Consider the following 17,597-nt stretch of genomic DNA (forward strand, 5'->3'; position numbering starts at 1 on the left):
GTCTAAGAGGCACTTGATATTGCAAAGGCAGCATTCCAGGAATAGTACTAAAGATTCGTGATTCAGATCTGTCAGTGCCCATTGTCGAATTGTTTCATGACAGCTGATGAGTGGTAAGTAACATTTGTGCATGAAATGAGCATCAATACCAAGCGAGAACTGAACTTTGGCCTCTGCGATTGAAGGGCATTATCTTTATTAAATGTTGAGTATCAACATCCTGGGGGTAACCATTGATCAGAAACTGAACAAAAGTCATGGCAGGGAACACAACTCATAGTGGATACTTTGGCACTGGGTTCAGCCTTATCACTAGGTAATGCTTCCACATTTTCCACCCAGAGTCTCCTTATACCTCTCTCTTGCTGTATATGGACAGCTCATTTCCACCAATCTCTTTCCTTATGTAAAAACCCACCACATAAAGTTCTGCCTTCAACTTTCCTTCTTGCCCCCTGAGCTCTGACATTACACTTTAAAGATGCCCAAAATAGCAGTAAGTCTTTCTACATTCCTTGGTAGAAAGCAGTCCTTTGACAAATTTGGTCCACAATCCAAAATAAAGGAAAATATAAAGATGTGAAGTAGAATCTGTTCGGGGCCTGTTTGCTGTGGCCTATGATGAGAAATCTGAAAGCAATGACATTTTTTGAAGTGAAGTTGTGTACATCACAACTTCTATAAGAAGCAATCTCACTCCAAACTCAGTTATAGGGTCTTGCAGTGAAATTATGTGTCAAAACGTAGATATTGTTTTGGGCTTGTCCAATGTTTAGGCAAAAACCCTAACGTTGGCTGCATTTGTAGTGACAGAGCAGGACACATCTCAAAGAAATTCTGGTGCTTCTGTTCCACTTTGGTGAGATCTTATCGTTTTCCTTTGGTACTAAATTTGAAAATATATTATAAAAGAATATACTTGTGATTATACTAGAAAGATGCAAGAAAATAAATCTCCATTAAATTATATAGAAGTTATCAATTCACAACCAGAGATATTTTGAACTCAATATACTCAGTTTTGATTTCAAAATAGGAAGGTGAGAAGAAAAAAAATGTGAAGTAACGACTATTGTACTTATGTCGATTTTGCGTCAGGCTATCAAGCTAATGTCGACCCATCTCATTGTTTACAACTGATAGCTGTGTTTATCACAACAACTGATGTTCTAGAGGATAACTTATGTTAGATTTTAGTGATGTACACAACTGCACTTCAAAAAATGTCATTGCATGCCTTGGGCTTTGAGACATTTCTGAGAGTCGTGATAAGGTGCTATACAATGCAAGTCTTCTTAAGTGGAGTTTAAAAAACTAGTGAACTCTCTCATTTATAGTATGGTTGAATTGTAGTGGAGATCTCATTGTTCTAGCTGAAAAATTTCTTTTTGACTTTTGCTTCGTGTTTGTTCAGTTATCTCAAACTAATGCATTTACCTCTTACTAAATCCACTCTGGCACCATTTATACAATTTTCTAACTATCAGAAATGATTGAAAAAATAGTGGGAACATTTTTTTTTGTACAATCTGTAGGATATCATTTGATAACTCAATTTCAGAGCAACTTGACAGTTGCCAAAAGAAGAAAATAAGTGCATGAAAAAAAATGGAACTTACATCATTTTGATTGATGGAGTCAGCTGAGCTGACTGTCTTTTTTAAATGACTAAAACCTCAAAAGTTATCAACAAAAGAAAATCCAAACTAAATATTTGTCAAACGTTTTATTTTCATTTCTGAACTGCTGTGTAACACAAACAGGTACATACTGTTTTGATACATTATTTATACTTTCTGGGGCAAAATATAGGCCTTCATAACTGATAAACTACACAGGTGAAACAGACACATTACGTTTGACTTTGGGTACATCCCAACAAGGTGAGGCTTTTAGACTTTTTGATTTCTTCAGGCATAAAACATTTTAATTTAGAATATTTTAGCAATTCTTCTGTGGAATTTTGATGGTGATGGTCTTAATCTCGGTGTACTCCTGGAGACCATATTCTCCCCTAGACAAAAAGAATAATATTCAGCAATTTTGCTCAGATAATTGTGTTCATTGTACTTGGAAATAACTGAGGAAGGAGTTTTCCAAAAGCAAGAGAAATATAAAGGCATTTGCAGCTTTAATTATAGGAATACCTGCTTTTTATCAATATATGAAAATGCTTCTTTCCCTCAAGGGGAGACAGGGAGTTTTATTATTCCTTAACTGGATGGAGGCACTGCTGTTTAAGTTAGCATTAATTGCCCATACTTAAATGCCTTTTAGAAAGTACTGATGAGCCAACTTTGCTGTAGTCTATACAGTGTAGGTACTATAATGATATTTGGAAGGGAGTTCCTGATATTAACCCTGTGGCTGTGAAGTATTGGCAACACAGTTCCAAGTGAGGAGGGGAACTTGCAAGTGGTGTTGTTCCCACCTTCTCGTCCTTCAAAATAGTCAATGCCAAGTCAAAGGATCCTTGGTGAGTTGTTGCAGGGCAATTTGTAGACAGTATACATTGCTACCACAGCATATTGGTGATGGAGGGAGTGAGCATTTATTGTGGTGGATTGGTGGATTTTTGTTCACAACAGAAGACTTAAGATAAAACTAAAGTAACTTTTTGTGCAAGTTAGTTTCAGGTTCCACCTGCATAGTGTGATCTAAAGCCAAAACAACCATGTTGACACTTTCAAAACCTTGAATTAGGACGGAGATTATTTGGGGACAATTGCCTTGTTAGAAATCCCTTTAATAATTTTTGTTGTTGTTGGCTTACATGTCCTGGCAGCCTACAAGCTGAAAGTTTGACACCCCCCACCAAAAGATGGGAATGGAGGTAATTTTAAAATACCAGCGCTGAATAGAATTATGATTTCAACACACTGGCAAAATTCAGGGTGTGAGTAGATAGGAATCCTGCTTCCCCACCAAATCAGGTCAACTGTGACAGCATTGCAGCTTGGGCAAGGAAGGCAGCTTTAGACTGGAAGTCAGGTATGGTGGTCTTGGGGCAGGATCTAAGCCCTAGAAGAGAGCCACTGAGGGAAAGAGGACTTGTAAAGGGATACCCTTCCTCAAATCTCCATTACACGACCCTCCAGAGAGGTACAGATCCGGGGAATGGTGAGATCCTGGAATGAGCAGTTTGCTGAGGGAAGTGCATCAGCAGTAGGTGAAAGGAATTGAAGACAAGGGAGGTAATACTGAACAAAGAAGTAACATTATTACCTTCTATAATCCCTCCCAGATTGACATCAATGAGGTGAGGGTTGGCCTTACCTTGGATACCAGGTCTCTGGCTCCCCTTTGAGATTTTTTTTTAACATTAGATTACATTACAGTGTGGAAACAGGCCCTTTGGCCCAACAAGTCCACACCGACCCGCCGAAGTGCAACCCACCCATACCCCTACATTTACCCCTTACCTAACACTACGGGCAATTTAGCATGGCCAATTCACCTGACCTGCACATCATTGGACAGTGGAAGGAAACCGGAGCACCCGGAGGAAACCCACACAGACACGGGGAGAATGTGCAAACTCCACACAGTCAGTCGCCTGAGGTGGGAATTGAACCTGGGTCTCAGGCGCTGTAAGGCAGCAGTGTTAACCACTGTGCCGCCGTGCTGCCCACTCTGTTGTTTTCCTCTGTTGAAATGGAAAGCTTTGGCACAGACCACAGATCTCTTCCACAAGATAACAAACAGCTTCGTTTTGACTGACTTGAAGGATCTGAATGACTCATACACTTCAGCTACCCCATGTACATTCCAGCCTTAAATGGCTCTGAACAGACACAAAGCCCCATTAGGTAATGTGGCTGCATGGTCTAATGTGCTGGAATCAGGTTCCAGTCTCTTTGGAGTAATGGGTTTGAATCCAACTACTGCAATTGCACATATAGTCTGTCATTCAGATATTTTAGTATTGTTTAAGGCTATTGTGGCAGAGTTTCTTTATTAATTTGTAGGATGTAGCAATGCTGGTGAGGCCAGTATTTATTGTCTGTTCCTAGTTGCCCTTGAGAAGGTGGTGGTGAGCTGCCTTCTTGAACTGCAGCAGTCCACCTGCTGTGGGTTGATCCACAATGCCTTTAGGAAGGGAATTGTAGGATTTTGACCCAGTGACAATGAAGTAATGGCAATATATTTCCATGTCAAATGGTGAGGGCAACTTGAAGTTGGTGATGTTCCCATATATCTCCTGTCCTTGTCCTTCCATATGGAAGTGGTTGTGGGTTTGAAAGGTGCTAAGGATCTTTGGGGAATTTCTGCAGTAGATAGCACACACTCCTGTTACTGAGCATCAGTGGCGGAGGGAGTGGATGTTTGTGGATGTGGTGCCAATCAAGCAGGCTGCATTGTTCTGATGGTGTCGGAGATGCATCCATCCAGGTAAGTGGGGAATATTTCATCATACTCCTTACTTGTGCCTTGTAGATGGTGCAGAGGCTTTGGGGAGTCAGGAGGTGAATTACTTTCCATAGTAATCCAAGTTTCTGACCTCCACTTTTTGCCACTGTGTTTACGTGAAGAGTCCAATTGAGTTTCTGGTCAATGATAAATCCAAACATATTGATAGTGGGGGATTAAATGATAGTAATGCCACTAAATAACAAGGCATGGTGGTGAGATTGTATCTTATCGGAGACGTGTCTCTAGCTTTGGGCCAGGAGGCTTGTGTTAAGGTCCCATCTGCTCAAGAGGTGTGTGATAACGCATCTGAAAGTTGATTAAAAATATATAAAGGAAACTCTTCTCTATGTCAATAAGGGCTCAATCCTGCAGAAAATCTGAACTTAAATCAGTTTCCCTCCAGATCTGTGTTTCACAAACAAAATAAGAACCAGTTCAAGTTTCCCACCTCTGAGGTGAAAGTAGAGCTCTCCATCACTGCCGCTGTGATATGTCGCTGCCATGTATATAGGTATGAGTGGTCATTTAAGGATTGTGGTAATTTAAAAATTGTAGCTTACAGAGTCCACATGAGCAAAAGAAAGGCTGACAAAGGTCAAAGGGAGAGGTGGAGCAAGGGACATGGGTTGGCTTGCATCACGGGCAAGGAGAGAAATCTCAGTTTGTCTGATTGATGCATTACTTTCCCTACAAAGTCTGAAGGACCTTTCTTCCTGCAGTGCTGTATTTGACACTGATGCCCCTTATCAGCAGTGCATGTGCAGATATTTTCTGCGCTTGTCTTACGGCCACTGAAGTCTGACAGGCTGCATCTCTGTATATACAGCATTATGTATAATCATTCCAAGTTAAAATATGTACATTGATCCCTTTAAGGAGAAACATGTTCACATACTTGTGATGTTGTGTAGATTAATGTTGATTCACCATAGCTAGGTGCATTAAGACACTGATAATGGCCTGCCTGCAGGATTGACATAAGCCTTTTAAACAAATAAATTTCATGTTAAAATTAACATAATTCTCATCTGAACTTTAATCCTTGATTTTCTTCTCTCAGTGTTTTCAAATTTTCCCATCTTTCTGTAGAACCCATGATTCTTCAAAGCAGAAAATATATTTACATCCCTCCCTCCACAAATGTGCATTTAATTAATTTCTGTTATATAAATTTCATACATTTTATAACATGCAATGACATTGAACTAAACACGTGCTTCACTCTTAACTAGTAAATTTTTTTCAATGATACTTACATTTCTCTACCATTTCCAGACATCTTAAATCCCCCAAAAGGACTCTGAACGTGCATGGCATTGTAGCAATTGACCCTATTGAAATATTAATATGTTTAGCAATGCAATCAATGTAATTGGACTTCCAGTTCATTGAAATATTACCATGTACAGTAGAACGTCGATTGTCCAAACGAGATGGGTGGGGAGTATTTTGTTCTGATAACTGATCGTTCGGATAATCAATCTGATTGTAAACAAGCAATAATTTGAGTGCCGGTTATCAAACATTCTTTGGTTATCTGACAATACAATCTGCCAATTCCGACCAGAATGCCGTTTAACTAATACCTGAATGCTTAGTTGCCTAATGCCATTTTTACGGGACCTTGAGATCTTGTTCAGATAATCCAAAATGCAGATAATTGATGTTCGGATAATCCAGGTTGTACTGTACTGTAAAAAATAAATTCAAAAAATGCTTACCACACAGTCCCAGCTTGAAGAGCTGAAGCAACAGTAAATGCTTTATTAATATCTTTGGTGAAAACAGCAGCAACCAAACCATAGTGGGTGTTGTTGGCTCTTTTGATAACTTCATCTACTGTTTTAAATTTGATAATTTGCTGTACTGGCCCAAAGATCTATATTTTTTATATAGAAAGAGGAAAAACATTGTTAAGAAGACAAGAATTAATTCACAAAATAACCCAGAAATTGCTGGAGAAACTCAGCAGGTCTGGCTGTATTTATGGCGAGAAACCAGACTTAATATTTTGAGTCCACTGGCCACTCATCAGAACTGGACTCAAAATGTTAACTCTGTTTTCTTTTCACAGGTGCCGCTAGACTTGCTGAATTTCTCCAGCAATTTCTGTTTTTCTTTATATCAGATTTCCAGTACCGCCAGTTCTTCATTTTCTTTAAGAATTAACACACATCTACATTATTAATATTTGTATTGTATTCACTTGTAGCATAAATATTTCATATTTAAAATCAATAATATTTAAAAGCATTGTTATATGAATTATGCCAGTTTAGCTTTTTTAAAATCCAAATAATGCCATTTAAACACTTGCATGAAGAATATTGAACTGTTTTGGTCATTATATACAGTGACACAATAAACGCAATCAAAAATAAATTGCACATAATTTCACTGCATCTAATTTTCACATTGGGGCAAATCTCATTTCTGTGGCAAACAATGTTTCTACTACATAGTGACACTAAACAATATCCATTTGTTACAATGATTATAGCAAATAACAGCTGAAGCCACTTCAAAGGCTGAGAATTTTGCTTCTGGTTTGCGAGTTCAGAACTGGGAGTGGTGGCATGTCTTCATCCACAAGCTGACCCGGAAAAAAGTGGACCAGCATGATGAGTTTTCATTCCAATTTGTGGGGAACCCTCGGATGTCTTCTGGGGACCCCGGGAAGAGATTGGGAGTTGCCTGGTGCACAGTGAGGCTGCACAAGACTATTTTAGTGCACCAGCAGAATATTGAAGTTTAATTAACAAAAAACACTCCTCTCATTCTCCATACTGCCCATGCCTTCTCCATGTCAACTCATCCTACCTTATGCTTCTACCAAACCCGTGTTCCTCCATGTTATGCCCCCCAAATCCCACATGGGACCTCATACCCGGCATGCCAACATTTGTCATTTCACCCATTCCCATGCCCTTCATAGCTATTATGACAAATTAAGTTAAAAATCACACCAGGTTATAGTCTAACGGGTTCATTTGGAAGCACTAGCTTTCGGAGAATACTTATACTCCACAACCACCTGATGAAGGAGCAGTGCTCTGAAAGCTAGTGTTTCCTAATAAACCTGTTGGACTATAATCTGGTGTTACGTGATTTTTAACTTTGTACACCCCAGTCCAACACCGGCACCTCCAAATCATGACAAATTAATGCCAACTCATGCCAACCCATTCCCTACCAACTACCTTTTGTCTCAACATCTAACATGGCAACTCAACTAACATTCATCATGGAAAGACCTCAACTCCCACGCAGAGATTAGATGAATTAAATTTCTGTGCCTACTGTAGACAACTATATTGGAAAGAAAAACCACTCTCATTCACAAAACGCCATTTGAGTTTGCAGCTTTGCTACTCAATTTTGACAGGATTATTGACAGTTCTAATGAGCTTAACAGTAATGGGTTTAGGCATTTATATGCACATTCACGCCTGCTCTTAACAATTCCACAGGGCATCTGACCTCTATCAAAGATTAGATTAGATTCCCCTACAGTATGGAAACAGGCTCTTTGGCCCAAAAAGTCCACACCGGCCCTCCAAAGAGTAATCCACTCAGACCCATTTCCCTCTGAATAATGCACCAAACACAATGGGCAATTCACCTGACCTGCACATCTGTGGACTGTGGAAGGAAACCGGAACACCAGAGGAAACCCACGCAGACATGGTGAGAATGCGCAAACTCCACACAGACAGTCACCCGAGGCTGGAATCAAACCTGAGTCCCTGGTGCTGTGAGGTAGCAGTGCTAACCACTGAGCCACAGTGCCTCTTACCTCTGCCTCTGGTATCCTAGGATACACAGGGGTAACTTGTCTCTCGAAAATGGCTGCTCAACTGAATCCATAAAATTCAGGTCTGTTCTTATCAGGTCTGAACAGCACACTTTAGGCTTCAAACTCCAAGGCTATCAGAATTCCACTTTACTGGAGCTGCTGATGTGTTTCTGGATTAGTGATGCTGGAAGAGCACAGCAGTTCAGGCAGCATCCGAGGAGCAGTAAAATCGACGTTTCGGACAAAAGCCCTTCATCAGGAATTACATAGTTATATATAAAATACATAAACGTAGAATACTCCCCAACCCCATTCCTGTGCCTGTAAAGAAAGATGGGAACAGCTATGCTTGGGGTGGGATTTATGATTTCTCAGCGGTACTATTATTTTTGCCATGACACAGTGGCTCCCATTATGGAGAGTTTCTTCGCTAAGATCTAATGATCAGTCTGCTAACATATACTGTCCAAACTTATACTTTGTTGAATTGTGACTTGAACAAATATGGAACTCAATAGAGTGATACAAGCTTGAGTTCTTGCCTTCAAGAACCATGCAGCAATAATTGAAAAACAAGGGAAAATTATCAATGGCGTTTTAAAAAAATCGCTTGTTACGACAAGCAAATAAATCAAGTCAACTACAGATCTCCAGAAAAATAAGTTGAGTAACTGTAGTCGGACTTCTAAACATTAACAATAATACTGAGTGCATACAGGCTGGTAATATAAACCATTAATCAGCCAGTTTTTATATATCATCTTAAATAATGAAGTTGTACTGAAGTTTAAAAATGTAACCTAATGTAAAGATATCGTAGTTTTAGCAAAAAAAAGTGAAATTCAATTTTTCTCATAATATTCCCAGTTTTTAAGTTTGCTTTTTCTTATTAGTTTGAATGATCTGGGTTACAGAGATTATAGCTGTTTTAAGTGGTCTCCTGGGATCGTACCAGGAGGTTTGCTTCTCTTACGAGACAGAACAGTGCCAGCCTCTCCTCCCACAACACGGAGCACTCCACCATTTGGAAATTCTGTTTTTTATCAACTTGTTTGATAGCTAGGGAAGCATGCCTATTGAGGGCACACTGGAATCAAACCTCAGTCAAGGCCAGCATTCCTATTGACATTTCACAATAGGTATTACAATGGGTGCTGAAAGTGAATACTTCTTCTGAGAAACAAAATAATAATGACTTTGCCTTTTCCGATGAATTATTTAAGACTCCAAGTCTGAATTATGTAGTTGTATGAGAAGCTGGCATGTACAAAGCAACATTACCTCCTCTTTGGCTATCCGCATGTCATCTGTAACCTCTGAGAAGACTGTTGGCTGTATGAAGAAGCCTTTATCTCCCCATGGCAAACCTCCACATTCCAGCTTGGCTCCTTCTTTCTTCCCACTCTCAATTAAACTGAGAATTTTATCATACTGCTCTTTGTCAATCTGTCAAATGTTATCACATGAATGTTATAAATAAATGGCTACATTTGAAAGTGATATTATGATGATTGCATAAATGAGCATTTTTCTAATATCAGGTGAATTTTTGTACTGGACCATTTTATACAAAAATAGCAATTACATGAAAGTTAAATTAAAATGAAAAGAATGCATTGTGCCTTATTTGAACACCCATTCTGCAAAAGTCCCACAATTCAAATATTTGACAAATACAAAGTATATAAGTAATGGCTGAGTAGGTAGCAATCTCAGCTCTGAGCCAGAAGATTTAGGTCCAAGTACTTTTACTGCATGTGAGTACAAATATTAAGGTGAACATTCCAGTACTATACTGAGGTATGTTATGCAACTGATAAAGTCATAGACATCTATAAGACAGAAAAAGTCCATTTGGCCCATCAAGTCTATACCAGTTAAAAGAGATGTTGTCTTCTGGATGAGATTAAATCTCAGCTCAATATAACAGGTTCTATTTCAAAAAAGAAAATGGGCATCATCCGATTGTTCTGGCCAACATTTATCGAAGCAACATCACAGAAACAAATCAAGTTATTATTAGACTGCTGCTTGTGAGCGTACTGAAGCAGTTTCTGCCTGTATCCAGCAAGACCTAGATAACATTCAGACTTGGGCTGCTAAGTGGCAAGTAATATGCATGCCACGTAAATGTCAGACACTGACCCCCTCCAATCTGTAAGAATCTAACCATATTACTTGGCATTCAAACACACTACCATCACTGAATGCCCCACTATCAACATCACCTGAAACTAGAAACTAAATTAGTTCACCCATGTAAGGGCAGGACCGAGGCTGAGAATCCTTTGGTAAGTGACTCACCTTGTGATTCTCCATAGCCAGTCCACCATCTTCAAGGCACAAGTCAGGTGTGTGATAAAATGCTCCCCATTTGCCTGGATGAGCACAACTCCAACAACACCCAAGAAGCTTGACACCAACAAAGCCAAATCATCCTGCTTGGTTTGCACCCCATTGACCCCCTTCAATGCTCACTCCCTTTGCCACTGACACACAGTGGCTACAAAGTGTACTGCAGTATCTAACCAAGACTGCATCAACAGCAAGTTCCAAGCTAGTGTTTTCTATCACTTAGGACAAGGGTAGCAAAATACATCGGAAAACAACCACCTGCAAGTTCCCCTATAAGATACAGACCATTATGACAAGGAATTCTACTGTGGTTCATCTAGTATCTCAGGGTAAAAACCCTGAAAATCCCTTTCTAACAAGACTGTTGGTGTCCCTATAACTTAAGGATTGCAGCTATCCAAGGAGGGAGCTCAAGTTCATCTTTTGGGGAAATTAAAAAGTGGGGATGAATACTGCCCTAGCCAGTGGCACCCACATCCCATGAATGAACAAAAAAGAAATGGCTACCATTTTCTCGGAAACAAATCCAGGGTAACATGTATACATATTTTAAGAACACATTGAGCTGTGTTGTGATGTGACATTGTAATCAAAAAGGACAGGAACTTTCTAGAAGCTAAGGCTTGATGAAAGAATTAGCTGTCAAATTGCTGCAAGCAGCTGAATGAGCAGGAAACTTCTTTTCAGCCAGTGCCATTCAGCAAGCACTGAATGTCAGGAAGGTAAGGCAGGACCGTTGGCTAGTTGGTTTTGTAGTAATTGTAACAATGTCAGCCACATGGACCTCATAGGAGTCCCTGATTGGGGCTGTTAATCTGGTTCAGTCAGGGTGCCCTGGCTGACAGATATCAACAGGAGTGGAAGAGGTTCTGTTCACTCTGAGAGCTGGCACTAAGGAAGCCGCAGTAGTATCAAAAAGACACCACACATATAAATAAAGGGTGGCTTGGTGATAGGATGCCAGTCTCTGTGGAGTGGCAATGAAACTAAAGCATGCTCCTGAAGAAATTGGCTCACAACAGTCATCTTTGAATTGGGGTAAGCATTTCTGGCATCATGTCATTATTTGGGAAACTGGACCCACTCGATTCTGCCATCAAAGACTGGGCCCAGTGTGTGGAAAGAATGCGTTAGTTTTTCTGGGCAAATGGTACTGGGACAGATGAAAAATAAAGAGCAATTCCCTGACAGCTTGTGGACCCACAGCTTTTTTGGTTATTAGGAGCCTAACATTTCCTGAGGCACCAGATACTAAAATCTTTCAAGAGTTGATGGATTTAGTTATGGAATACTACAGCCCCAAGCCTCCATTAATACTGAGATGCTATCGGTTTTACTTGACAGTTCGAGAATGAGGAGATTCTGTGTTATAATTTTTGACTAGATTAAGACGACTGGCAGAGGCACGTGACATTGATTTAACCCTTAATGAGATGCTAAGAGATTATTTGGTATGCGGAATTGATGATGTAAGCATGCCAAAGCTTCTACTGACTGAAACCCAATTGGACTTCAAACACGATAATAACTGGCTTTATCAACGGAAAATGTGGCAAGTAGAGCATATGAATTACAGGGCATACTGACGGAAGTGGACACTGTGCCTGTGCAACTGAACTTGGGGAACACTACTTGAGTGAAGGCAATTTCATAGCCTGAACAGAGGGGGACTTTAGGACATATCCTGAACAGAGGGGGATTTCAGGTCAGACCATAGAAAAACCCGTAAACGAGCCTTGGCCAAACAGTTCACATTTTCTTCAGGATCCAGGCAGGCAGGCCATTGTAGTTGCTGTTGGTATTTGGACTCAAGACAGCAAAAGAGTCCCACTAGGCCTGAATTGAGTAAGAGACCTCATAGGCCAGTATCCAGGAGACTGCATTCCCTGGAAAGCTACCTACATCTGGCTTGGAGCTGTTAAATTGCTGAGCAATATCCAAATCAGAACCAATCAAAATAAATATCTGGTAAAATGGTCATCTGGTTCTAATGGAGTTTGATACCGGTGTAGCGATTGCAGAACCTGTCTTTAACAAAATTTACAAAATGGTGACTTGTTGATGGGATACTGGCCTCGGTGGAGTTATTTCAGCTTTAATTTGATGAAACTATAAGAAGCATGAGATAACTAATGAAATAAAGCAACTACCAAAATAAATCAACCAGATACTAATCTATAAAGAGTTGATGACACCTTTAAATGAAATATAATTGCACATTGATTGACATTCTGATTTGTTTGCCCTGCATACCTCAGATGGGGATTCACAGCATGTGCACATATGACTGTATCAATCTGCTGTCTGACATGTTTCATGTTACAAGCGCATGTGTGCATCATAATTACATACTGGAACTCGGTAAAGGTACTGAAAAAAGATGCTAACAAGTCCAATTTCTTATTTGATATCTTATATTCTGGCCACTCAGTTCCCCTAAGACATGCACACTACTATGTTAAGAACCTTAAATCTCTTCTTCAATCTAAGAAGTTTATAGCATTCAGTCCTTGAGTCTGCATCTCATCCATTCCAACTGCTTTTTTCTTCTTTTTTCTTCTTTTCTTTTTTTTTCAAGTTTTAAGTGGCTTTTTTTTATTTAACTTGCCTTCTGAAGAGGGCTCAGTCATACAGGCAATGGTGCTCTTGGCACTGGCATCAGAGTCCAGAACGTGGCAGCAGCTGGAGCTGGCGAATCATTGAGGGTTGGTGAAGGAGTGGCTGGGGAGCCTGGATGGCACTTGGCAGTGAAGCGAATGGTGAGACTGGATGGCAGTTGACGGTGAAGCGGATGGTGTGTCCGGATGGCACTTGACAGTGAAGCAGATGCTGAATCCAGATGGTGTTCGCCAGTGAGTCACTCAGCCCAGTGGTGTATTGTGGAGGGGGTGGGGGGAGGGGGGTTGGACCCTGGTGAGACCAGCATGGAGCAACTGTAGGTCCATGGCTATAGAAGGACTGCAATGTTGAACTTTTAACTGTATTTCTTTAATAGATTATACTTAGAAGAACTGCAATGTTGAATTTGTAACTTTGTTTTATTTTTCTATTTTGTATCATTTGGTTTCGTACCTCAGTGCCTTTTGTACCTAAGATGGGGCCAGGAGTGACAATATTGTACTCTTTTCAGTGTACTCCTGTAATTCTGTACTTGAGTACACAAAACAATAAAATCTAATTCTAATGTGCCCCAAACTCTTACTTCACCTCATCTGTACCTAATAGGTAACAAACTAAGGCCAATAGAGTTTGATGAGGGGTTACTGGACTTGAAGAATTGACTCTGTTTTTCCGCTCTGCAGATGATACCTGTCCTACTATATTTCTCGAGTACTCGCTGTCCTTGTTTTCTAACAGAGGCTTCCCCTCCATTGAACCCAACACTGTAATTGTGAGACATGTCAGCATTTTGGGAGGAGGTATGATACTCTTGATGTGGGACTTGGTGAGCTTGATGACATCTTGCCAGCAACAGGTTACTAACTGAAGACTGCTTTGTCATTCTCACTTCCCTTGGAAGTACAGTGCAACAACTTTTCATGACTTCTGTCTCCTAAATTGCAGAGGAATATTCCTCACTTTTATCTGCAAATGCAACACCACACATGACAATGAGTTTGACTGAAGCGAAGGTGGTGAGGATCAAGTTCCCTATAAGTTTTAAGTGCATCATAAAGTCTGAGTACAAGAGCCTAAATAATCAGACCTGATGAAAGTATTTGTTTAGTGAACATTAACTACAAGTAGCACTTTGAGTTTCTTTTGAGCTTATGAATCAAAGTATCATGAAAAGATGACAAGCTAAGGCAAGTTGCCGATATAAACACGATACAGTAATTTTCTTATGCTGCAGCAAAATTTGTTATATCTGTTCACACTAAACACATGACTATAAATCTTTCAGTGTGATTATGGCATTGGAAGTTAAAAAAAAGTTCTTTTTGTACAAGGATGAATTTCTTACTAGCAAAGAAATAGGGGTTAAAATTACTCCTGTTCTAACTTACATTAATTAGATGATTGGTCACAAAAATGCAACCTTATCTATAAACTGCTAAAGTAGCATTTCTCTATGTTCAATGCTTCTCACAGTCCTTTTTGAAAGGATTCAGGAAAATAGCTGCTGATTGCTATGGCTAATAAGAAGAACCTCTGCAAAATTGTAAATGTTTGGAATTCCTTTGTGAAATTCTATCAGTATAGGTAGATAATATCACATTAAAAACCCAATAGAAATCTATTTTGGAAATGATATAGAGAATATAAGAAAGTAGACACTGGTAAAACAATACAAACCACAGTTAAGAGTGCAATTTTTCATATTAACATTTGTAATTGGTCAACCAGGATAGTGCAGGGATAAGAAAACATACCTACAAAAACATAATTTTTAAAACTTGTGCATAGGTTATGGTCATCATTGACAAGGCCAGCATTTATTGCTCATCCATAATTGCCCCATTGAAGGAATTTGATAAGTGCCACATCAAAGACCACTGCAGAAAATACAAGCTTATGGTATAGAGCATAAAATAATAACATGAATAGATGACTAGCTGGCTGGCAGAAAATAGAGAGAATGTATAAATGAGCCATTTTCTGATTGGCAGGATTTAAGTGGAGTTCCACAGAAATATGTGCTAGACCCTGAAATTTTTATAATTAACATCAATGAATTAGGTAGAGCCATAGAGTCATAGAGATGTACAGCATGGAAACATACCCTTCGGTCCAACCCGTCCATGCCAACCAGATATCCCAAGGAGAAAGTGAGGACTGCAGATGCTGGAGGTCAGAGCTTAAAAATGTGTTGCTGGAAAAGCGCAGCAGGTCAGGCAGCATTAAAGGAACAGGAGAATCAATATTTCGGGCATAAGCCCTTCTTCAGGAAGAAGAAGGGCTTATGCTCGAAACATCGATTCTCCTGTTCCTTTGATGCTGCCTGACCTGCTGCGCTTTTCCAGCAACACATTTTTAAGACAAGATATCCCAATCCAATCTAGTCCCACCTGTCAGCACCCGGCCCATATCCCTCCAAACATATCCTATTCATATACCCATCCAAATGCCTTTTAAATGTTGTAACTGTACCAGCCTCCAACACTTCCTCTGGCAGCCCATTCCACACACGCACCACCTAAGAATGTTATGCCTCAGTTATATAAGGCATTGGTGATACTATGTGCAGTTTTGGTCTCTAAGTAAGGAAGTAGGTAAGTGTATTGGAGGCAGTTCAGAGTGGTTTTGCTTCATTGATACCTGGAATGAGAAGATTGTCTTGTGAGGTTTGGTTAGGCAGGGCAGGCTTATTTCCATTGGAGTTTAGAAGACTGAGAGTTCTTGACTGAAGTGTACATGATCTGCGTGAAAACGTTTTATATCTTTCCCCTCTCACCCTAAACCTATGCCCTCTAGTTCTGGACTCCCCCACCTTAGGGAAAAGACCTTGTTTATTTACCCTATCCATGCCCCTCATGATTTTATAAACCTTTATAAGGTCACCCCTCAGCCTCCAATGCTCCAGGGAAAACAGCCATAGCCTATTCAACCTCTCCCTTCAGGTCAAACCCTTCAACCCTGGCAACATCCTTGTAAATCTTTTCTGAACTCTATCAAGTTTCACAACATCCTTCCAATAGGAAGGAGATCAGAATTGCAAGCAATATTCCAAAAGTGGTCTAACCAACGTCCTGTACAGCTGCAACATGACCTCCCAACTCCTGTACTCAATACTCTGACCAATAAAGGAAAGCATACCATACGCCTTCTTCACTATCCTATCTACCTGTGACTCTACTTTCAATGAGCTGTGACCCTGCACTCCAAGGTCTCTTTGTTCAGCAACACTCCCTAGGAGGAGGGGAGCAAAAGCACGATAGCCAAATTTGAAGGAGGCACCATGATAAGTAGGAAGGTATGTTACACAGAAGACATAAGAAATTTGCAAATGGATACAGATGAGTGTAAACAAAAGTATAACAGATGGAGGATAATGTGCATAATTGTTCATTTTGGCAGGAAGTATGAGAAAAGAGTATTAGAGGGCATAGGTTTAGGGTGAGAGGGGAAAGATATAAAAGAGACCTAAGGGGCAACTTGTTCACACAGAGGGTGGTACATGTATGGAATGAGCTGGCAAAGGAAGCGGTGGAGGCTGATACTATTGCAACATTTAAGAGGCATTTGGATTGGTATATGAATAGGAAGGGTTTGGAGGGATATGGGCCGGGTGCTGGCAGGTGGGACTAGATTGGGTTGGGATATCTGGTCGGCATGGACAGGTTGGACCGAAGGGTCTGTTTCCATGCTGTACATCTCTATGACTCTATGACTCTAATTGGGGAATGACTGCAGAATTCCAAGGTACAGAGGGATTTAGGTGTCCTGGTGCATGAGTCACAAAACATTGGGACAGAGTCTCCCAATTTACAAACACTTGACTTTTGAATGCTTGTAAATAATGAACACAATCTCATCCAGTGGTGTAATTTTAAAGATCCAAAGTACAAACATTTCCTGCACTTATAAATTGCTCCTTAACATTGTCCTATATTATATTCTGACTTGTGTAAAAATCAATGTGCAAACAGAACCTCTTTACAACCAGGAGACTGCTTCTGTGCAAATAAAACATTTAATCAAGACGGCTAATGGAAGGCTATTCTTTATCGTAACAGAAATTGAATACAAAAGTAAGAATGTTATGCCTCAGTTATATAAGAAATTGGTGATACTATGTGCAGTTTTGATCTCTACTTAATAGAACATAGAACATAGAAAAATACAGCGCAGTACAGGCCCTTTGGCCCTCGATGTTGCGCCGATCCAAGCCCACCTAACCTACACTAGCCCACTATCCTCCATATGCCTATCCAATGCCGGTTTAAATGCCCATAAAGAGGGAGAGTCCACCACTGCTACTGGCAGGCATTCCATGAACTCACGAATCTACCCCTAACATCTGTCCTATACCGACCACCTCTTAATTTAAAGCTATGCCCCCTCGTAATAGCTAACTCCATACGTGGAAAAA

General features: G+C 40.1%; 1 protein-coding gene across 4 annotated transcripts in view; it reads right to left on the reverse strand.

The window, feature by feature from the left end:
* Positions 1 to 1,711: 1,711 nt before the first annotated feature.
* Positions 1,712 to 17,597, reverse strand: part of LOC122560880 (retinal dehydrogenase 1-like) — a 72,629-nt gene continuing 56,743 nt past the window's right edge. For all 4 annotated transcript variants that reach the window (XM_043712104.1, XM_043712085.1, XM_043712093.1 and 1 more), the window contains 4 exons: positions 9,491 to 9,655; positions 6,135 to 6,292; positions 5,670 to 5,744; positions 1,712 to 2,014 (listed from right to left, as the gene is read on the reverse strand). In XM_043712104.1, the coding sequence (XP_043568039.1) occupies positions 1,942 to 2,014; positions 5,670 to 5,744; positions 6,135 to 6,292; positions 9,491 to 9,655 (471 nt within the window). In that variant the 3' untranslated portion in view covers positions 1,712 to 1,941. The remainder of the gene's footprint in view (positions 2,015 to 5,669; positions 5,745 to 6,134; positions 6,293 to 9,490; positions 9,656 to 17,597) is intronic.

This window comes from Chiloscyllium plagiosum, chromosome 2 (assembly GCF_004010195.1).
Source record: "Chiloscyllium plagiosum isolate BGI_BamShark_2017 chromosome 2, ASM401019v2, whole genome shotgun sequence".
Taxonomy (NCBI): domain Eukaryota; kingdom Metazoa; phylum Chordata; class Chondrichthyes; order Orectolobiformes; family Hemiscylliidae; genus Chiloscyllium; species Chiloscyllium plagiosum.